Consider the following 23973-nt stretch of genomic DNA (forward strand, 5'->3'; position numbering starts at 1 on the left):
TCATAGCACAGTGATCACAACTGCTCAAGGGAGAACTAAGAAAGGTGCAGATGTTTGCTACCTTGAAGCTGAGGAAACACACTGAAGACTTAGAATTGAAGATGCTGATCTGTGATACATAACAGCTTCAAAAGTGACTCTTGAGACCAGGGTTGTCAGGTCTGCCCTCCCAGCACTAAAGACAGCAGAATGCTGGGTACCTGTCACTCCACACACTAACACTAGTGCTATTCTTCTCTGAGAGCACATTGTGAAATAGATTTGGCATTGAGATTTCCAGGAACAAAGAAAGGTGAAGTGTGTTGATTTTATACTTGGTATTTGAGACTTCAGTTATGAAAGTAAGAACCGTTGGCATTCAGGCAAATATTCCACAACATCTTCATTCATAAAATTATTAGTTTATTCATAAACCATGTTTTTAAACTTGCTGTGATGTGCCAGATGTGGTATATTTTCTTGGATACAGAGGAAACTAAGTCAGATTTGTTCATCGTTTGATTTATAGTACAGCTGGAGTCTGAAAATGTGCTGTTTAGAAATGGGGGATTATTGAGCTTGTAGTAAAAAATGTCTAATCAATTAGAAGGAATTTGAGGGTTTCATGATGGTATTCTGCTTTCCAGGTGCTCAGGTGATAAAAGAATCCACCTGCAATGTGGGAGACCTGGGTTTGATATCTGGGTTGGGAAGATGCCCTGGAGAAGAGAATGGTGACCCACTCCAGTATTCTTGCCTAGAGTATCCCATGGACAGAGGGGCCTGGTGGGCTACAGTTCATGAGGTTGCAAAGAGTCAGACATGACTGAGCAGCTAACCCTACTACTACTATAATGACATTAATTGTAAATGAGATTAGTAAAGATAATAGAGATGAATGGGGTTGGTGAGACTATTATTTCATATGAGTATGTAAAAATCTAGATAAAGTTGAGAGAATTTGACTTATTCCAGAAAACAATCATTTTCTGAATTTGAATGTAAGTTTCTGAAACCGGAAGGAATCACATGTGAACTGAGTCTGATTGAGTGTATTCAGTGATTAAGAACAGACATTTCTAAGAACTCAAAATTTTAGAATATTTTCCTTTGTATTCTTAGATCTTTCAAATGCCGTACATAAAATGTCTTTTGTCTCTTTAGAGTCCCTTGAGATATATAACGACATCTGTTAATTATCCCAACACCTCAAGTATTTTTCAAGATTTACAGTCTTTATTTGCCCTTTATCTTGTCAATATCTCTCCTTAAAAAGAATATCCATAACTAAACTCCAAACTCATTTATAATTTAAGTGTAGCATAGTGCTTCCCAACCTAATTGCACACATAGAAAATGGTAATATTTGCGTGAAGTGACAGGTTAAGTGAATCAGGCTGCATGTGGCCAGTGGTGATCAGCTTAACTCATGAAGAAGTATTGGTTCGATCTCACTTCCTCATATCTGTGGCTTTGTAGTTCCATGGAACTACTATTAGAAAATCATGTTACTGGAATTACTACTGATCTAGACACTGTGTTTCTACAAGTGCAATCTGAAACTAATTTCTTTATTAACCAGTCACTTACTTTGTGAATTTTAGTGACTTAATAAAAAATTGACCCCTTATTCTTTTCAAGTGAATGACACACAAAGCTATATCCAGTATTCAAAGGATTAGGTTTTTTAAAATCTAAATTTTAAACATAAATACTCTTTACTTCACTAAACTTCAAGTTTGTTTGTTTTAACTGTTTTCAGTGTCTCTATTAATTTTTCCAGTTGCCGTCACCCTTGGGGTTTAAGTTGTAGAAACTTGGAAGGTTTTATTGATCACAGAGTGTGCACTGATCAGAGGGCACTGGCAATTTTCAAGCCCAAGCTTCACTGAGAAAAGAAAACTTTCAGCAGAGAGTTTGAGTACCAACTGCTCTTTTCTAATTGTACTCCTACTTATCCCCATTAAAAGTCAAATAAGCTAAGGCCAGTAAGTAGTAACTTTGTCATTTTTAATGTTCAGTGATTCCATCTTATATTCTGATAAATGACTCACCCCCGTATAAGCAGGGTTTATAGCAATGCTATATACACCTAATTCTTACATTAGGTGTATAAGATGAACACTGGATCAGGACTAATAAGTAACAGAAGGCATTTTGAAACAAAAATTACAAAATATTCCGTTCCCTAGCTCTGAATCCATTAGGAGAGCTGTTCAAATTTACATGCCCCTCTGAGTTTTCACTCCAATTTTATTTTCATATTATGCTTCTTTATAATGAATATTAGGCCTTCTTACTATCAAATTTTGAATTTCATAAGGTAAGTAACTGTGTTTTTGTAATTTTTATACTCTAGACTAAACTTCATTTTGAAATGAAGTGCTGTTTCAGCAATTTTTGCCAAATTATTGAAGAAAGAAAGAAGGAAGAAGGTAAGGGAAAGACGAAAAGGAGGAAAGGGAAGAAAGGGGGGAAAGAAATAAGAAGATAAAAGGAAAAGGAAGGAGAAAAAAATTTCTCAAGTTCTCCACCTAAAACATGCTGCTACATGAACTTTGTGTCTTCTAACACAGTAGTTCCCAAATCTCACTGATCATCAGAATTACATTGGCAGTTTTGTTGGTTTATTTGTTTTATATCATTTTGATTATAAGGTGTTAAGAGCTTTAAAATCTTCCAAGATTCTAAACACCTTTGAGGACATTTTTAAAGATAAAGAGCAAAAAGGAAAAGCATTTTTTAAATAAAAGTATCAAATATTAGACTAAAAAGGAAGCAGTGGTAATGATTTAACTAAAGTAACAGCATATATAATAAAAGAGAAATTTGATAAAATTCTGGAATTCTGGAAGTACCAAGATTTGTTAATTATTTAAAATTGTAGAGGCAATCTTTTGAAGAGACAGAAAGAAAAGTGATTTATCAGAGCTACTCTACAGAGATTAATCTATCCCTGGAGTAAAGACTGTTAAGGAAGATGGTTGAAGACTTTCATTTTTAATTATATGTTTACATTTTTACACTCATTATTTTTATAAATGTTGTGATCTCTCTAGGTGACTCTGCTGATCAGCCATATTGGGGAATCCTGAATTAACAGACCATCTTTGTGTTCAGACATGTTCTTTTACATCTGACTGTAAAGTGACCAGCCCGCAGAACTCCATCTTACCCACGCGCATATCATGAGAGGCAGTACCACTTGACTATGTGAAGTGATCATAAGTTATTATATCACGTTCATGTTCATCAACTAAAATCTTGGCCTTGATGTAAAATTCTTTTGACTTGAAATAGGTTGGAATCCAGAAATCTGGAGGAAAGAAGAGTGCTCAAATAATAGTAGAAATGTTCATTTTGACTGCCTTTAAAAGTCCAGAAATCAGTGTTTCTCTTAAACTTTATGAAATATCTCAATTATAAGATTCTTGAAGTTTATAATTTTTACTCTAGTTCAACCAGAATCACAGTTTGTCCTAGAATGACAATAGAAGCTAAAGAAATCCCCACATTATGTATGTCCTCTGATGACCATTAAAGAATGGTCTCAGCAGGATTACTCTCTGCCTCACACACATGCACATGCCTATGTTCATAAATCTCTCTCTCTCACACACACACACACGCACACACACACACACGCACACACACACACACACACACACCACAACACAAAAATACACTCATTTCCTTATTTTTAAACTTAGAACCTGCTGAGAAGAAAATGGACCCTGGAAATCACTCCTCAGTGACTGAGTTCATCCTCGCTGGGCTCACAGAGAAACCAGAGCTCCAGATTTCCCTTCTGGTCTTCTTCCTAGGAATCTACTCAGTCATGGTGGTGGGGAACCTGGGCATGGTCACACTGATAGGGCTCAGTTCTCACCTGCACACCCCCATGTACTATTTCCTCACCAATTTGTCCTTTATTGATTTCTGTCATTCCACTGTCGTTACCCCCAAAATGCTGGTGAACTTTGTGACAGAGAGGAATATCATCTCCTACCCTGAATGTATGACTCAGCTCTATTTCTTTATTGTTTTTATTATTGCAGAATGTTATATGCTGGCTGTAATGGCATATGACCGCTATGTTGCCATCTGTAACCCTTTGCTTTACAATGTCATCATGTCTTATTATAGGTGCTTCCAGCTCACAGTGACAGTTTATATTTTGTGCATCATTGAATCTGCAATCCATACAGGGTTTATGATTAGACTCTATTTCTGCAAGGCCAATGTGATTAACCATTATTTTTGTGATCTCTTGCCACTCTTGGAGCTATCCTGTTCTAGCATCTCCATGAATGAATTATTGGCTCTAGTCTTTAGTGCTTTTAATATCCTGATTCCTGTTTTAACCATCCTTGCTTCCTACATCTTCATCCTCTCTAGCATCCTTCAAATCCACTCCACTGAAGGCAGATCCAAAGCCTTCAGCACCTGCAGCTCCCATATCTCAGCTGTCGCTGTTTTCTATGGATCTGTAGCATTTATGTACCTGCAGCCATCATCAGTCAGCTCCATGGACCAAGGGAAAGTGTCCTCTGTGTTTTATACCTGTATTGTACCCATGCTAAACCCTCTAATCTACAGTCTGCGGAATAAGGATGTCAAATTTGCTCTGAAGAAAATTCTGGACAGCGGAAAATGTAGATGAATAGACTCAATGTCATAGTGTCATATCAGAAATATGTCTTTGGTTTGCTGAGACAGGCAATGCTTTAGTTTTATTGTTAAAATTTTTGGAAATTCAGAATCATTTTCTCATATAATACTTTTCCCAAATTCTCTCTGGGCCACTTCCATTGAACCTGTGTTACAGTGACTATGTATGGAAAAATAACAAGAATAAAGTCAGAGTCTTAAGAATTAAAGAAGTTCCAGTTTAATTAAAAAAAATACAAACAACAACAACTATGATGATCATTATAAAATAATAACATACATGATTGAGATAGTATAAAATATCAAGCAGAAAGCCCAGCACTTTAAAGTAGATGACTTCATTTAATAGTTATAGGTTTCTCTCAGAGCAAGCCCTAGTACTATATTACTTTGAAATCTGAATAAACTGACACTTATTTAGTTTCAGTAAATGTCTAAGTTCCCAAACATAATAAATGAGAAGAGTCTAGAATGTCTGGCTCCAGAATCTGTGCTTTTACTCAAAGTGATATATTGGCCCCAAGTAATCATGGGTAAGTCTAAGGCCTTCCCAGTAATTTTCTTTTGCACATTAATCTACAGTTCCTTATAAGACTGTGTCATTTTCTTCTCTCTCTCTAATCTTAGTATCACTTTTGTTTCATTTGATATAATGAAAATAATCAAAATATTTCAAATCTGTCTTAATCAAAGGAAAAAGAAATCAGTTGGAGAGTTACTGCAGAATCTTATGATGGAAACTCACTAAAGAGATTCAAATTTTCATGCTTAACACCAATAAATTTATGAAAGCAGTCCAACACATTTTTATCTTTATACAAGTAATGCTGTATTGTTTATGGAAAAACTACTCATAGTAGCCAAAAAAGCCATAATTTACAAATAATTGCCATTCCACATCAGTTTTATCTTGGAAACATTTATTCTTTCCCCTTATATGATTCCTTATTTGCTTCTGGGCATCTTACCACCTGGTTACTATAAATCTGGGTCTTCCCTGGTGCCTCAGTGGCAAAGAATCTGCCTGGTAATGCAGGACAAGTAAGTCCAATCCCTTGGTCAGGAAGATCCCTTGGAGAAAGAAATGGCAACCCACTCCAAATTTCTAACCTGGGAAATTCCATGGACAGAGTAGTCTATGGGTGTCAAAAAAAAAGTCGGACATGACAACTATAAATTCTCATGAAAATTTTAAATTCTCAGCTGTCTTCTGTCTCTTCTCAGTTCAAAACATGAACTCATTAATAACAGATCAATGTTCTTTGGAAAGTGTTTAACCTTATTCACCTGTAGTGTCTAATTATGTAACAAAAACACATATAACATAATATTATTTACTACCCTTGTATCCCATTATCCATTAACTCATTGATGTCAGACATTCATTTTCCAAGTGCTCTCATATTATTTGACTTAAATTTAATCAGTATTTTAAAAAAAGATACATAAGTTCCCAATCCTGATTAAAGAAAAAAATATATATATATGCTTTAAAAAAATAAATAAATAAAACCTACCAAAAAAGAAAAAAATAATAATAAAATAAAATAAGATAAATGGCTACAATTAAAACTCCTATCCTTCCAATTAAAATTAATTTAGAAAAATGATTTTTTAAAAAAACCTCCTATCTCAGGCATGATTCCTACTCTGCTGTATATATATATATTCTAGAATATATATGTATATATACATATATTCTATGTATTCTATATATTCTAGAATATATATATATATATATTCTTTCTGCTTGTGCAATCTTGATTCCATAACCTGGAAGAACAAACTTAAGAACTGATGCTTTTGAATTGCTGTGTTGGAGAAGATTCCTAAGAATCCTCTGGACTGCAAGGAGATCAAACCAATCAATCCTAAAGGAAATCAACCCTGAATATTCACTGGGAGAACTGATGCTGAAACTGAAGCTCCAGTACTTTGGCCACCTGATGCAAAGAGCTGACCTATTAGAAAGACCCTGAAGCTGGGAAAGATTGAAGTCAGAAGGAGAAGGGGACTACAGAGGATGAGATGGTTGGATGGCATCACCGATTCAATGCACATGAGTTTGAGCAAGCTCTGAGAGGTGTGGAAGGACAGGGAAGCCTGGTGTGCTGAAGTCCACGGGGTCACAAAGAGTCGGACATGATTGAGCAACTGAACAACAACAACAATATATCAGAACATATACCCTATTAGTACTGAAAGAATGGCATCTATGGGTTTCTTAACACTTTTCAGGATGTATAGTCATAGGAAAAATATCTGTTTTTACTTTTTGTTTACATCTTTTCTGTGTCTGACCTTTCGTTGTTGTTGTTGTTCACTCACTCAGTCATGTCTGACTCTTTATGACCTCAAGACCTGGAGCTTTCCAGACTTCCCTGTCCTTCACCATCTCCTGGGGCTTACTCAAATTCATGTCCACTGAATCAGTGATGCCATCCAACCATCTCGTCTTCTATTGTGCCCTCCTTTTTCTCATATGTTCAATCTTTCCCAGCATCAGGGTATTTTCCAGTGAGTCAGCTCTTCACATCAGATGGCCAAAGTATTGGAGCTTCAGCTTCAGCATCAATCCTTCTAATGAATCTTCAGAATTTATTTCCTTTAGGATTAACTGGTTTGATCTCCTTGCAGTCCAAAGGACTCTCAAGAGTCTTCTCCAACAACACAGTTCAAAAGTATCAACTCTTCGGCGCTCAGCCTTTATGGTCCAGCTCTCACATCCATACGTAACTACTGGAAAAGAGAAAGTTTTGACTAGACAGACCTTTGTCAGCAAAGTAATGTCTCTGCTTCTTAATATGCTATCTAGGTTGGTCACAGCTTTTCTTCCAAGGAGTAAATGTCTTTTAAATTTGTGGCTGCAGTCATCATCTGCAGTGATTCTGGAGTCTACTGTTTCTGTTTCTTCCCATCTATTTGCCATGAAGTGATGGGACCAGATGCCATGATCTTAGTTTTTTGAATGTTGAGTTTTAAGTCAGCTTTCACTGTCCTCTTTCACCTTCGTCAAGAGGCTCTTTAGTTCCTCTTCTCTTTCTGTCATAAGGATGATGTCATCTGCATATCTGAGATTATTGATATTTCTCCCAGCAACCTTGGCTCCACCTTGTGCTTCATTCAGCCAGGCCTTTTGCATGATGTATTCTGCATACAAGTTAAATAAGCAGGGTGATAATATACAGCCTTGACCTTTACCAAACTCCAAAATCTCTTTCTAACTTTTAAAATTCAGCACACTGAAGTAACTGTAAATCATTGTCTGCTCAACTATAAGGTGGCATTCCAGACACACATATTGCCCTTCAAACATCCCAGAATCCTGCAGCCACAGCAAATCCAATGCTAAAGAAACCTTTTAATTGGGGGACATCTTGCTTAAATCTGAAAGAACTCTAGGGAACATCCCCGTGCCCCAGCCCCAAGCATCCTGTATCCTGCATCGAACATAGACTGGCAATTCATTTCTTACATGATAGTATACATGTTTCAGTGCCATTCTGCCAAATCATCTCACCCTCTCCCTCTCCCTCAGAGTCCAAAAGTCTGTTCTATACATCTGTGTCTCTTTGTCTCTATACATTGCTGTCTCACATACAGGGTTATCATTACCATCTTTCTAAATTCCATATACATGTGTTAGTATACTGTATTGGTGTTTTTCTTTCTGGCTTACTCCACTCTGTATAATCGGCTCCAGTTTCATCCATCTCATTAGAACTGATTCAAATGTATTCTTTTTCATGGCTGAGTAATACTCCATTGTGTATATGTACCACAGCTTTCTTATCCATTCATCTGCTGATGGACATCAAGGTTGTTTCCATGTCCTGGCTATTATAAACAGTGCTGCAATGAACATTGGGGTACATGTGTCTCTTTCTATTCTGGTTTCCTCAGTGTGTATGCCCAGCAGTGGGATTGCTGGGTCATAATGCAGTTCTATTTGCAATTTTTTAAGGAATCTCTACACTGTTCTCCATAGTGGCTGTACTAGTTTGCACTCCCACCAACAGTGTAAGAGGGTTTCCTTTTCTCCACACCCTCTCCAGCATTTATTGCTTGCAGACTTTTGGATCACAGCCATTCTGACTGGTGTGAGATGGTACCTCATTGTGGTCTTGATTTGCATTTCTCTGATAATGAGTGACTGGGAACTCATGTACACCCATGGTGGATTCATGTCAATGTATGGCAAAACCAATACAGTATTGTAAAGTAAAATAAAGTAAAAATAAAAATTTTAAAAATTTAAAGAAAAATTAAAAAAAAAGAGATAAATGGGTAAAAAAGATGTGTTATATACATATATAGAATACTACCCAGTCATAAAAAATAAAATAATCCCATTTGCAGCTCCATGGGTAGATTTAGAGTTTACCATACTAAGTGAACTAAGAAGATAGACAAATACCACATGACATCATATATGGAATCTAAAATATGACATAAATGAACCTATCTACAAAACAGAAACAGACTCACAGACAGAGAATGAAACTGTGGTTGCCAAAGGGAATGGGAGGCAGGGGAAAGATGGACTGGGAGCTTGGGATTAACAGATGTGAACTGTTCTGGATAAACAACAAGGTCCTAGGAGAAAGCATGTGGGAATATAGTCAATATCCTGTGATAAATCATAATGGGAAGGAATTTTTAAAAGCATGTATATGTATGTATAACAATCACTGCTGTATAGCAGAAGTTAACATAATACTGTAAATCAACTATACTTCAATAAAAAAAATTTGGAAAAAAAAGAAAGAACTCTAGGGAAGTTATTCAAAACAACAGATCTTCTAACCTTCATTTTTCCAAGAGGTCCATAGATGAGCAGTGACAAGATCTGAGAGGTTTTATTTAAAATGCATAATATCAAGCCATTTTTGAGACTTACTATCACAAACCACTTTTGATCAAGATCCTTAGGTTATTCCTGTGTACATTAAAGGTTTAGATGTTTTCAAAAAATACTGATATCTTATGTTATACTCTTAAAATTTTGACTTTTTGACATAGGGGGTACCGTGGGTATTGAAATAATAATAAAATAAACTCCCTTGTTAACTTGAAATGAGTATCCAAAATTGAGAAATACGAATGCATGCAAGCGTAAACTGGTAATAATAATTGAACTGATATATTTAACTATATTTTATAGTATTTCTCCTAACTTGAGTGTCCAATTTACTTTAAGTTAACCTTATATTATTTCCCATTTTCTGATTTTGGAACAAAAAATGAAAATATACAAACAAATGAAAAAATAGAAGGAATATGAAAATAGAAGGAATAAGAAACAAAGGTGCTAATAAAATGTTTATTTATATTTAGCAACTAGAATTTTTAATAGTGAGGACCTCAGAAAAACCAAATATAACATAAATATTCTGAATTCTTACCTGTAAACTTAAATCCGATTTTATATAGGTTTGACTTTTGAATCAATATTTATATTTCCTACTTACAATTAAATGAATTAAATGTATTTTTATACAAGAAAAAAGGTGTGTTGATTTTACATTCTCTTTACTTCATTATTTTGAAATCTATTGTCCTATTAACATTAAGATAACTTGTCAGGAGGTTTTCCAGGTGGTGCTAGTGGTAAAGAACTAGCCTGCCAATACAGGAGACATATGAGATGCAGGTTCAACCCCTGGGTCAGGAAGATCTCCTGGAGGAGGGCATGGCAACCTACTCCAGTATTCTTTCCTGGGGAATCCCAGGGACAGAGAAGCCTGGCAGGCTACAGTTCATGGAATCTCAAAAGAGTCAGACACGACTGAAGTGGCTTAGCACTCATGCATCCAACTTGTCAAGATGAGCCATGATCCTCTAAAACCTTTTATTCACAGAGTGGACTGGGAACCAGTAGCATTGGCAAGGAGCTTGTAAGAGATGCAGAATCTCAAAATCTCAAATACTCCTCAGAACCACTGAATGAGGATCTGCATTAAAAAAAAAAAAAGTCCCCAGGTGATCCTGTGAAGAAATCTTTATCACTAACTGAAGAGTTCAGGATTGGCAAACAATCCTTCTTAAGGAAAAATCTGGGGACATGTCAACTGGGGACATGTTAACTGCAATTGCTTCTTTTTCAAGAGCTTGTCTCCTGAGAAATAGAAATCCTTAGAGAGTATTTTACTCCATGTTATTTATTCACTGGCATAGCTAAATCCAGGACACACCTTCATAGCACAGTGATCACAACCACTCAGGGGAGAACTGAGAAAGGTGCAGATGTTTGCTACCTTGAATCTGAAAAAACACTCTGAAGACTTAGACTTGGAGATGCTGACCTGTGATGCAGATCAGCTTCAAAAGTGGCTCTGAGACCAGGGTTGTCCCCGCCCTCTCAGCACTAAAGACAGCAGAATGCTGGATACCTATCACTCCCAACACTCACACTAGTACTATTCTTCCCTAAGAGCGTGTTTCCAACAAGATTTGGCATTGTGGTTTCCAGAAGAAAAAAGGTGTGTTGATTATACATTCTCTTTCTGAGACTTTAATTATGAAAGTAATAACCATTGGCATTTAGGCAAATATTCCACAATACAGTTATTCATATAAGTATCAATTTATTCATAGCATATTTTTAACTTGCTATGATGTGCCAGATGTAGGCTGCTTACTGATCAGAGGAGAATAAGTCTGATTTGTTCATCTGATTTATAGACCAACTTCAGTCTGAAAATATGCTATTTAGAAATGGAAGATTCTTAAGCATGTAGTAAGAAAGTCTAATCAATTTCAAGGAATTGGAGGTTTTCATGATGACATTAATTGTAAATGAGATTAGAAAAGAAAAAAATATTTAGCAGATAATAGAGATAATGAGGTTGGTAAGACTACTTTTTTTCATGTGAAATAATGAAAGCATGAGTAAATAAAAATATAGATAAGTTGAGAGAATTTGACTTATTCTAGAAAAAGAAAATGTTCTGAATTTGAATGTAAGTTTCTGAAACTGAAAGGAGCCAGATACAAATTGAGTCTGAAAAGTGGCAAGAGGTGGTGTAGATATCCATACTTTGCCTTAAAAGCCATGAAGAAAATTCTTTCCCTAAAGTCCCTGGTGGTTCATCATCTGATTTATGGTTAAGTGTATTCAATGATCAAGAATTGCCATTTCTAAGGACCCCAATTTTTAGAAAAATTTCCCTTGTATATAATGAAAGGTATATTCATTGGAAGGACTGATGCTGAAGCTGAAACTCCAATACGAAGAGCTGACTCATTTGAAAAGACCATGATGCTGGGAAAGATTGAGGGCAGGAGGAGAAGGGAGCAATAGAGGATGAGATGGCTGGATGGCACCACCAACTCAACGGACATGGGTTTGGGTGAACTCCAGGATTTGGTGATGGACAGGGACGCCTGGCATGCTGCGGTTCATGGGGTCACAAAGAGCTGGACGCGACTGAGCGACTGAACTGATTTTCTTTGATCTTTCAAATGTCATACATAAAATGTCTTTCTTCCCTTTAGGTCCCCTTGAGAAGTTATTGCTTAGTTGATAAGTCCTGTCGAACTCTTTGTGACCCCATGGACTGCGGTATGCCAGCCTTCCCTGTCTTTCACTATCTCTTGGAGCTTACTCAAATTCATATCCATTGAGTTGGTGCTGCTGTCTAACCATCTCATCCTCTTTCACCCCCTTCTGCTTTTGCTTTCAACCTTTCCCAGCATCAGGGCCTTTTCCAATGAATCCGCTCTTCTTCACAGGTGGTCAAACTACTGATGTTTTGACTTCAGCATCAGTCCTTCCAATGAATATTCAGAGTTGATTTTCTTTAGGCTATATCTCCCTTGAGATATATCTGCTAAGATAGATAGATAGATCTGTTATGTATTCCATTATCCTCACATATTTTCTAAGTTCTTCACAGTTTTTATTTGCCTTTTATCTTGTCGATGTCTCTCCTTAAAAAGAATTTCTAAAAAAAAAAAAAAGAATTTCTATAACTCAAAACTCCAGATATAATGTAAGTGTGGCACAGTGCTTCCTAACCTAATTGCACACATAGAAAATGATAATATTGTGTGAAGTGACAGGTTAAGCATCAGGCTGCGTATGACCAGTGGTGACCAACTTAACACATGAGGAAGTAGGTTCATCCCCTCTTCCAGATATGTTAAGAACCCAAGACCTTCGAACCCATATGATGATTTGTGGCTTTGTAGTTCCATGGAACTAGTGTTAGAAAACTATATTATTGGGGTTACTACTGATCATACTCTAGATATTGTGTTTCTACAAGTGTAATCTGAAACTAATTTATTAACCAGCCACTTACTTTGTGGGTTTTACTGAGTTACTAATGAATTGACACCTTATTTTTTTCAGGTGAACTGCACCCAAAGCTATAACCAGTATACAAAGAATTGGGTTTTTTTAATCTAAATTTTAAACATAACAACTCTTTGCTTTGCTAAATTTCAGTGTATTTAAGTGTTTTTAGTGTCTCTATTCACGTTTCCAGTTATTGTCCTTCCTCGGGGACTAGATTGTGGGAACTTCAGCAGTTTTGTTGACCACAGAGTGTGTACTACACCGGAAGGGACTGGCAATCTTAAAGCTCAAGCTTCACTGAGAAAAGAAAAATTTCACACAGAGAGTTTAAGCCCCAACTGCTCTTTTCTACCTTTACTTCCTCCTATCCCCTTTAAAATTCAAATATTGAAAGGCCAGTAAAAAGTATTTTGTCCTTTTTAAAGTTTAGTGATCTCATCTCATATTTTGACAAAAGACTTAACCCTGCTTAAGTGGCCATGCTACTTAATTGGCATTGCTATACACATCCAATTCTTAATTTTTCTAGTATATCTAATCTAACTATATATGATAGGGAAATCTCTATCTTTAATTGATTCTTATATAAGTAGAGTATAATAACTTGTTTCCAAAGAAATATTCAGACTCTCATAGGTAGATCCTATGACAATTGTGGCAGGACTAATAAATAACAGAAGACATTTTGAAATAAAAATTCCAAAATATTCTGTTCCCTAGCTCTGAATCCATAAGGAGATCTATGCAAATTTGCATGGCCCTCTGAGTTTTCACTCCAATTTTTGCATATTATGCTACTTTATGATGAATATTAGGCCACCTTAATATCATCTTTAATTTTATGATATTAGTAACTATGTCTTTGCAGTTTTCATACTCTAGAATAGACTTGCTTTTTGGTAAATTCTGTCTCATGAATTTTTGCTAAATTATTGAGAAGAGAAATAAGAAAGAAGGAGCAGAAGAAGGATAAAAGGGAGGAAAGAGAAGAAATGAGGGGGAAAAATGAAAAGACAAAAGAAGAAATAAAGAAAAAAAAAACAGAATGTTTAAAATTCTCCACCTAAAACATGCCACTATGCTGACTTTGTGTCTTCTAATTCAGTAGTTCCCAAACCTGGCAGGTTTATTGGATTGCTTGTTTTAAATTACTTTATTCAAAGTTCAGATCTTTTAAAATCCTCAAAGATTCTGAATCCCTAATTCTGATGTTAGGTTATGAAATGTGTAATAAAAATTTCTCCAGATGAGTTGAGAGAATTTGGAGAGCTGATGAATAAAAACTTTTGAGAACATTTTTTTTAATTTTTATTTTTACTTTATTTTGCTTTACAATACTGTATTGGTTTTGCCATACATTGACATGAATCAACCACGGATGTACATGAGTTCCCAATCCTGAACACCCCTCCCACCTCCCACCCCATATCATCTCTCTGGATCATCCCCGTGCACCAGCCCCAAGCATCCTGTATCCTGTATCGAACATAAACTGGCGATTCGTTTCTTACCTGATAGTATACATGTTTCAATGCCATTCTCCCAAATCATCCCACCCTTTCCCTCTCCCACAGAGTCTAAAAGTCCATTCTATACATCTGTGTCTCTTTTGCTGTCTCGCATAGAGGGTTATCATTACCATCTTTCTAAATTCCATATATATGTGTTAGTATACTGTATTGCTGTTTTTCTTTCTGGCTTATTTCACTCTGTATAATAGGCTCCAGTTTTATCCACCTCATTAGAACTGATTCAAACGTATTCTTTGTAATGGTTGAGTATTACTCCATTGTGTATATGTACCACCGCTTTCTTATTCATTCATCTGCTGATGGACATCAAGGTTGCTTCCATGTCCTGGCTATTATAAACAGTGCTGCGATGAACATTGGGATACACGTGTCTCTTTCAATTCTGGTTTCCTCGGTGTGTATGCCCAGCAATGGGATTGCTGGGTCATAATGCAGTTCTATTTCCAGTTTGTTAAGGAATCTCCACACTGTTCTCCATAGTGGCTGTACTAGTTTGCATTCCCACCAACAGCGTAAGAAGGTTCCCTTTTCTCCACACCCTCTCCAGCATTTATTGCTTGTAGACTTTTGGATCGCAGCCATTCTGACTGGTGTGAAACGATACCTCATTGTGGTTTTGATTTGCATTTCTCTGATAAGGAGTGATGTTGAGCATCTTTTCATGTGTTTGTCAGCCATCCGTATGTCTTCTTTGGAGAAATGTCTATTTAGTTCTTTGGCCCATTTTTTGATTGGGTCATTTATTTTTCTGTACTTGAGCTGCATAAGTTGCTTGCATATTTTTGAGATTAGTTGTCTGTCAGTTGCTTCATAGAACATTTTTAAAGATAAAAAAGAAATGAAGAAAAGATATTTTTAAAATATAAGTATCAAATATTAGAGTAAATTTTAGGAAGTGGTACTGCTTATGCAATAAAATGAAATTTCAATAAAATGTTGAAAGTTGTTAACTCTGGAAGTACCAAGAGTCTGTGAATTATTTTGAGCTGTAAAGGTAATCTTTAGGAGAAGAAATAAAAGCAAAAATTGTTTATCATTGCTCTTCTGCAAATACTAACATCCCATAGCAAAAGAGTATAAGGACAATGATTCAGGAAATTTTATTCTTAATTATAATCATGTTTACATTTTTACAGTCATTATTTTTGCAGATCTTTCAGCTCTCTAGGTGACTCTGATGATCCAACCATATTGGGGAGTCCTTGAATTAACAGATACTCTTTGTTCAGATATGTTCTATATCTGACTGAAAAGTGACCAGCCCACAGAACTCCATCTTACCCACAATAACATCATGAGAGCCAGCGACACTTGGCTATGTGAAGTGAAGTGAAGTTGAGTCTCTTTCACGTTCACATTGAGAAACTAAAATATTGTCCTTACTGTAAAATTCCTCTGACTTGAGATAGGTTGGAATCTAGAAAGAGAGTCATTTTCTGATAGTATATGTATGTTTTAAATGAACCCAGATATAAGGAGGAAGGGAGATTAAGCATGAAGGCCAGACATTAACATGTTAGACGTGCAGTTGTTTCCCATTATGGTTTACTTTTGCTTTCATTTCTCTGGTGAATAAGGATTTCAGTATCCTTTTATGTTCTTGTTAATTATTCTTTTATCTTCATCTGTGATATATCTGTTCACATAGTTTTCTTATTTTTAACTTGTTTGACTGTCTTCATGTTATTATCTTTTCAATATTATTTTTCATACTTTCAATAACAGTCCATAGTGCTTTTAATATTCTAATAGTATATTTTGAGGAACAGTTTTTAATTTGAATAACAATAATTTATCAATATTGTTATATTATTTGGTTATATTGGTTGGTATGTATGTGTATTCTTTCTAACAAATTCTTAGACTACTCCAATATGTTATATATTCTTTAGTGTTTTCTCACAAAGTTTAACAGTTTAGGCTTTATGCCTAGATTTAAGATTCACTTCAATTTTATTTTTATTTAGCTGTGAAGTAGAACAATTTAGATTTTTCTTTTTAATTTGTATTCAAGTAGCAATTTTGCTATTTTATTTCTACCCATATGTAATGATAATCTGTTTATTGCTTAACAGGAGACTGCATTTCTGATTTTATATCCCCTAATTTTATGACTAGTTTTAATACCCTTTTAGTTAATGAAAGATGAAAAAGAAAAAGTTTAACCATTATAAGTGCTCTTTCTGTATTTTGAAGTGTGTAATTATCTTCTATTTTCCAAATAATAGCATGGTATAACAATAATAAAAACAGCAATTGTTATTATTACCATTTTCAGACTGCTAATCTTTTCTAATTAGACAATGAGATTACTTTACTATTCAAATATTATCAAGCAGTAATTGATGAGTCAGTAGATGAATGCAGATACTTGCACTTTAACTCACAAGCACAATTCATATATCTTTTCTTAAAGCATTTAGTCCACAAACATGCCAACAGTGGACTAGTGAATGTTGTTTGTGCTGTTTTATTTCAAAAAACATTAAAAAGTGAAGATTTTTACATAGAAACTCATGTTTTATAATTATCAGGAAAAATAATTACAAAATCTGTTTTGATGTGTCTCTTTTCTCCTCTGACAGAAATTAAATTCTAGTTAATGAAAGGTTCTGCACTTACATGAGATTTGCTCAACTCCAGGTTGATGCTCAACCAGCTTCTGTCATTTTAATAGGTCCTCTAAAATTTCAAATTTGCAAACCTAAATTGGGAAAAAAGTGCTTAAAATAAGTGAATGTTTGAATTAAGGAATAACCATTCAAATAGGTAAAATGATTACTATTATGGCTGGAAAATGTGTAAGTGAAATAGCTTAATATATTTTTTCTCAAGCTGTAAAAACATTTTTTTTTTTGCTTTACTTTACAATACTGTATTGGTTTTGCCATACATCAACATGAAACTGCCACGGGTGTACACGTGTTCCCAATCCCGAACCCCCCTCCCACCTCCCTCCCAGTACTATCTCTCTGGGTCATCCCAGTGCACCAGCCCAAGCATCCTGTATCCTACATCGAACCCAGACTGGTGATTCGTTTCTTATATGATATTATACATGTTTCAATGCCATTCTCCCAAATCATCCCACCCTTTCCCTCTCCCACAGAGTCCAAAGACTGTTCTATACATCTGTGTCTCTTTTGCTGTCCCACATACAGGGTTATCATTACCATCTTTCTAAATTCCATATATATGTGTTAGTATACTGTATTGGTATTTTTCTTTCTGGCTTACTTCACTCTGTATAATCAGGTCCAGTTTCATCCACCTCATTAGAACTGATTCAAATGTATTCTTTTTATGGCTGAGTAATACTCCATTGTGTATATGTACCACTGTTTTCTTATCCATTCATCTGCTGATGGACATCTAGGTTGCTTCCATGTCCCGGCTATTATAAACAGTGCTGCGATGAACATTGGGATACACGTGTCTCTTTCAATTCTGGTTTCCTCAATGTATATGCCCAGCAGTGGGATTGCTGGGTCATAAGGCAGTTCTATTTCCAGTTTTTAAAGGAATCTCCACACTGTTCTCCATAGTGGCTGTACTAGTTTGCATTCCCACAAACAGTGTAAGAGGGTTCCCTTTTCTCCACACCCTCTCTAGCATTTATTGCTTGTAGACTTTTGGATCGCAGCCATTCTGACTGGCATGAAATGGTATCTCATTGTGGTTTTGATTTGCATTTCTCTGATAATGAGTGATGTTGAGCATCTCTTCATGTGTTTGTTAGCCATCTGTATGTTTTCTTTGGAGAAATGTGTATTTAGTTCTTTGGCCCATTTTTTGATTGGGTCATTTATTTTTCTGGACTTGAGCTGCATAAGTTGATTGTATATTTTTGAGATTAGTTGTTTGTCAGTTGCTTCATTTGCTATTATTTCTCCCATTCAGAAGGCTGTCTTTTCACCTTGCTTATAGTTTCCTTTGTTGAGAAGAAGTTTTTAATTTTAATTAGATCCCATTTGTTTATTTTTGCTTTTATTTCCAGTATTCTGGGAGGTGGGTCATAAAGGATCCTGCTGTGATTTATGTCAGAGAGTGTTTTGCCTATGTTCTCCTCTAGGAGTTTTATAGTTTCTGGTCTTACATTTAGATCTTTAATCCATTTTGAGTTTATTTTTGTGTATGGTGTTATAAAGTGTTCTAGTTTCATTCTTTTACAAGTGGTTGACCAGTTTTCCCAGCACCACTTGTTAAAGGATTGTTATTAAGAAAATGTTGTTCAGAAAACTTATCCGGAGTTTAAACTTTTCATAGAAACCAAGGAAATATTCAAACAGTTAACCTTCTATGTGAGGTAACTTTAATAAACAAAGCCTAAAAAAGACCCTTTCTCTCTCTCTCTCCTTCAGAAACTTCCCAGATAAAATGGCAAAAGGAAATTACTCCTCAGTGACTGAGTTTATCCTCGCTGGACTAACAGAACAGTCACAACTCCAGCTGCCCCTTTTCCTCCTCTTCCTAGGAATCTATGTGGTCACGGTGGTGGGGAACCTGGGCATGATCACACTGATTGGGCTCAGTTCTCACCTGCACACCCCCATGTACTATTTCCTCAGTAGCTTGTCCTTCATTGACCTCTGTCATTCCACTGTCATTACCCCAAAAATGCTGGTGAACTTTGTGATAGGGAAGAACATCATCTCCTACCCTGAATGCATAACTCAGCTTTACTTCTTCCTCCTTTTTGCTGCCTCTGAGTGCTACATGTTGGCTGCAATGGCCTATGACCGCTATGTTGCCATCTGTAGCCCCTTGCTGTATAATTCCATCATGTCACATCAGGCCTGTTTCTCCCTCATTTCGGGAGTGTATATGGTGGGATTGGTATGTGCATTCTCTCACACAGGCTGCATGCTTAAGGTTCGTTTCTGCAAATTAGATGTGATCAACCATTATTTCTGTGATCTTCTGCCTCTCCTAAAGCTCTCCTGCTCTAGCACCTATGTCAACGAAATACTGGTCCTATGTTTTGGTGCACTTAACATCTTTGCCCCCATCCTGACCATCCTCAGCTCCTACATCTTCATCATTTCTAGCATCCTCCACATTCGTTCCACGGAGGGCAGGTCCAAAGCCTTCAGCACATGCAGCTCCCACATCTCAGCTGTCACTATTTTCTATGGATCTGCAGCATTCATGTACCTGCAGCCATCATCTGTGAGCTCCATGGACCAAGGGAAAGTGTCCTCTGTGTTTTATACTATTATTGTGCCCATGCTTAATCCCCTGATCTACAGCCTCAGGAATAAAGATGTCAATGTTGCCCTGAAGAAAATTCTTGAGAGAAGAATATTTTTGTGACCAGACATAACATGAGCATGATATCTTAGGTCTAGTCATTGCTTGTTACACTGTATGAATGTATGGTTCTCTTACGTCAAAATCCTTACCAGTGCTTAATATCTGAGCTAAGAACCCTTCATGCTTTGTAACACTGATCAAACCTGTATGCTCTTACTATTCCACTTATTGTTTTTGGTGTGTACTTGCCTGCTTATTGTCCAAAATGCACAGTACTGTAATGTTCATGAAGGTTATCCCCATGCATGTATTTCACTGCTGTATCTGCAGGACCTAAGATAGTTCCTGGCATTAGAAAGACCTTGATAATTTTCTCATTTCCTTTTTAAAAATATTTATAGGAAGCCAAATATATCTCATAATGTCATTATCCATTACTTTCTCTAATAGCTACATATGACTTTCAAAAAATAGTTCTTCAAAGATCTGCAATAAAACTGATGACATCCTAAATTATTTCTATTCAAAATTTAGAAGCATGAACTTGAGTAACTTCAGTATCAAGCCCCAATACAGGTAAGATAACTTGTGAACACCTGATTTTTTAAGTCATTAAATAAAGTCACCAACCCAAATCCTTGAACCAAAACTCTTGGTTTTCAAGCATGCAGCATACACGTGTTAAAAAATAATATGTGTATTTGTTATCTGATGGGTCAACATAGCAAATCTGGAGATAGAGTGGTATCTGGAACTCGATTACTCCAGCCTTGATTACCAGGGTTTCCCATACCCAGACTAAAATAGAACTTCACCTATATTGACTCTGAGAAAATTCTTAGTATGTAGAATTTTACCACATGCAAATTATAGTTCAAAAAATTTAATTTCAAGATAAAGAGAAAATATGATAACCTATATTGTTTCAGTCAGAGTTGTGGATCTTCCTAGATTGCCACCCTGAACCAGAACATGATTTCTTTATTATTCTATACATTAAGCAAAATTCATCAGTAAATTTTTTCACATTAGGTGACAGATTTCTATGTTATTCCTCAATATTTCTTTTATTTATAGAGTTAGATAAAGTCATTAACTTATTGTACCTGGAAGGAACTTTTCCTGGGGTTATGACAATAACCAGTTGAAACCTTCTTGCAGCCTACATCTTACAATTTTTTAAGTACTACTGTTCTATAAATACATCATGGCATCTAAACACAGTTAATATAGGTCAATGAGAAAAAATATTGATCAAATATTGCACACAAAGATTTTTTTCTGATTTTTTATCTCGTGTAAAATCACTTTAGAGTGTTCCTTTAATGCAGGTCTTAAAAATTTCCTAAAATTTTGAATTCTATAGAGCTTGACATGAAATTCACCAGAGTTCTAATAATATCTATCCCAGCCTTGCTTCCAACCTATAATCTAACAAAAATGATAAATTACAATAATATGATACTAGTAAACACTTGAGAGTCAATGGGAGAAAAGGGAATTGCTAACTGTAACTTTTCCCAACAGTTGATACTTGTGGGATATAATCCTAATGGGAGATCATCAGCATTACCTGTTCCTCATCTGACTCTTGGCATCAATACTCAGATTATAAGTCACCATTCACATCAACCAAAATTAGAACCAGACATCCTGGAATGTGAAGTCAAGTGGGCCTTGGGAAGCATCACTATGAACAAAGCTAGTGGAGGTGATAGAATTCCAGTTGAGCTATTTCAAATCCTGAAAGAAGATGCTGTGAAAGTGCTGGACTCAATATGCCAGCACATTTGGAAAACTCAGCAGTGGCCACAGGACTGGAAAAGGTCAGTTTTCATTCCAGTCCCAAAGAAAGGCAATGCCAAAGAATGCTCAAACTACCACACAATAGCACTCATCTCACATGTTAGTAAAGTAATGCTTAAAATTCTCCAAGCCAGGCTTCAACAGAATGTGAACTGTGAACTTTCGGATGTTTAAGCTGGTTTTAGAAAAGGCAGAGCAACCAAAGATCAAATTGCCAACATCCGCTGGATCATGGAAAAAGCAAGAGAGTTCCAGAAAAACATCTATTTCTGCTTTATTGACTATGCCAAAGCCTTTGACTGTGTGGATCACAATAAACTGTGGAAAATTCTGAAAGAGATGGGAATACCAGACCACCTGACCTGCCTCTTGAGAAATCTGTGTACAGGTCAGGAAGCAACAGTTAGGACTGGACATGGAACAACAGACTGGTTCCAAACAAGAAAAGGAGTGCATCAAGGCTGTATATTGTCACCCTGCTTATTTAACTTATATGCAGAGTAACTCATGAGAAATGCTGGACTGGAAGAAACACAAGCTGGAATCAAGATTGCCAGGAAAAATATCAATAACCTCAGATATGCAGATGACACCATGGCAGAAAGTGAAGAACTAAAGAGCCTCTTCAAGAAAGTGAAAGAGGAGAGTGAAAAAGTTGGCTTAAACCTCAACATTCAGAAAACGAAGATCATGGCATCCGGTTCCATCACACGATTGCAAATAGATGGGGAAACAGTGGCTTACTTTATTTTGGGGGGCTCCAAAATCACTGCAGATGGTGATTGCAACCATGAAATTAAAAGATGCTTACTCCTTGGAAGGAAAGTTATGACCAACATAGACAGCATGTTGCAGAGACATTACTTTGCCAACAAAGGTCCGTCTAGTCAAGGCTATGGTTTTTCCAGTGGTCATGTATGGATGAGAGAGTTCGACTGTGAAGAAAGCTGAGCGCCGAAGAATTGATGCCTTTGAACTGTGGTGTTGGAGAAGACTCTTGAGAGTCCCTTGGACTGCAAGGAGATCCAACCAGTCCATTCTGAAGGAGATCAGCCCTGGATTTCTTTGGAAGTAATGATGCTAAAGCTGAAACTCCAACACTTTGTCCAACCTATGCGAAGAGTTGACTCATTGGAAAAGACCCTAATGCTGGGAAAGATTGAGGGCAGGAGTAGAAGGGGACGACAGAGGACGAGATGGTTGGATGGCATCACCAACTCAATGGATATGGGTTTGGGCGAACTCCAAGCATTGGTGATGGACAGGGATGCCTGGTGTTCTGTGGTTCATGGGTTTGCAAAAGTCAGATACGACTGAGTGACTGAACTGAATCCCCTTCAACAGAAGTCAGGACTAGTGACTCAAAATCATTACAACAGAGTCTTCTAAATTATGACCCTACAACAAGAAGTCCTGCAAGCCTAGTACTCAGAACTATCTACCAGCATCACCAGACCATTTTTCCCTCCAGAGAAATAGAATAGAATAATACACAGCACTGGCATTTTGAGGAATAAGAGGGATGTATCTGAATCTCAGTCTTAGACTTTAAAAATTTTGATCTTCTGTTCTAGCTCCCTTCAGTTCAGTTCAGTTCAGTTCAGTTCAGTTCAGTTGCTCAGTTGTGTCCAACTCTTTGCTACCCCATGAACCACAGCATACCAGGCCTCCCTGCCCATCACCAACTTCCAGAGTTTACCCAAACTCATGTCCATTGAGTAAGTGATGCCATCCAACCATCTCCCTCACAGTGCACTAATAGATATGAGTAGCTATTTTTCTGTCTCTATCTGTCCTCACTCTAATATTCACACTCCCTGAGGAACAAAGGTTCCCTTATCATCTCTCTGTCCCCACTGGAGAAACTTATGGCCAGTGTTTCTTTGTTTACTCACCTCCACTCACGCAGTGTGAGAGCTTCACTCATTTGTTTTGGGGTCTATGTTAGCTTATCACTACACTCCTTTCAATAATTTTATTAAAAAATCATATTTATTGATACTTGTATATAAGGCATTATACCAAGCACTGTATTGAGTTTCCAGTCTAGTACAGAAGAAAAGCCAATAAATAACTCATAATAATTGATACATAATTAAGCATGTGCTAAATGTAAACATAAGAAGGGTATTCCTCAGCACATAAAAATGGTATTGTTAACTGGGGTTTTCATTATTAAAGCCCTTAACTTAATGACCTAACTATTTAATAAATTTCATCAGATACACTGGGAATGTGTAAGAGAAGATAAAGAAATATAATGAGTCAAAGAAAGAGATTCAACCAAATGCTGTTTTGTGTAATTGTTAAATCATGTGATACCTGGTGGGATATGAAATTAAAAGATTTTGTTGTTGGGTGATATAAATCATTGAATGACAGAAATTTATTCAAACTTTATTTGGAAACCTTGGAAAATATTGATATTTA

The 23973-nt window shown here is 36.3% G+C and overlaps 2 protein-coding genes across 2 annotated transcripts; both read left to right on the plus strand.

Moving 5' to 3' along the window:
• Nucleotides 1–959: 959 nt before the first annotated feature.
• On the plus strand, nt 960–4642 carry LOC120874390. Its single transcript, XM_040255759.1, has 2 exons — nt 960–1010; nt 3701–4642. The coding sequence occupies exon 2, from the start codon at nt 3707–3709 to the stop codon at nt 4640–4642; it is 936 nt and encodes a 311-aa protein (XP_040111693.1). The 5' UTR covers nt 960–1010; nt 3701–3706.
• A 14219-nt stretch (nt 4643–18861) lies between these two features.
• LOC120874352 (olfactory receptor 8G1-like) lies at nt 18862–19797 on the plus strand. The gene has a single exon (XM_040255728.1). The coding sequence runs from the start codon at nt 18862–18864 to the stop codon at nt 19795–19797; it is 936 nt and encodes a 311-aa protein (XP_040111662.1).
• Nucleotides 19798–23973: the final 4176 nt, after the last annotated feature.

This window comes from Oryx dammah, unplaced genomic scaffold (assembly GCF_014754425.2).
Source record: "Oryx dammah isolate SB20612 unplaced genomic scaffold, SCBI_Odam_1.1 HiC_scaffold_15, whole genome shotgun sequence".
Classification (NCBI taxonomy): Eukaryota; Metazoa; Chordata; class Mammalia; order Artiodactyla; family Bovidae; genus Oryx; species Oryx dammah.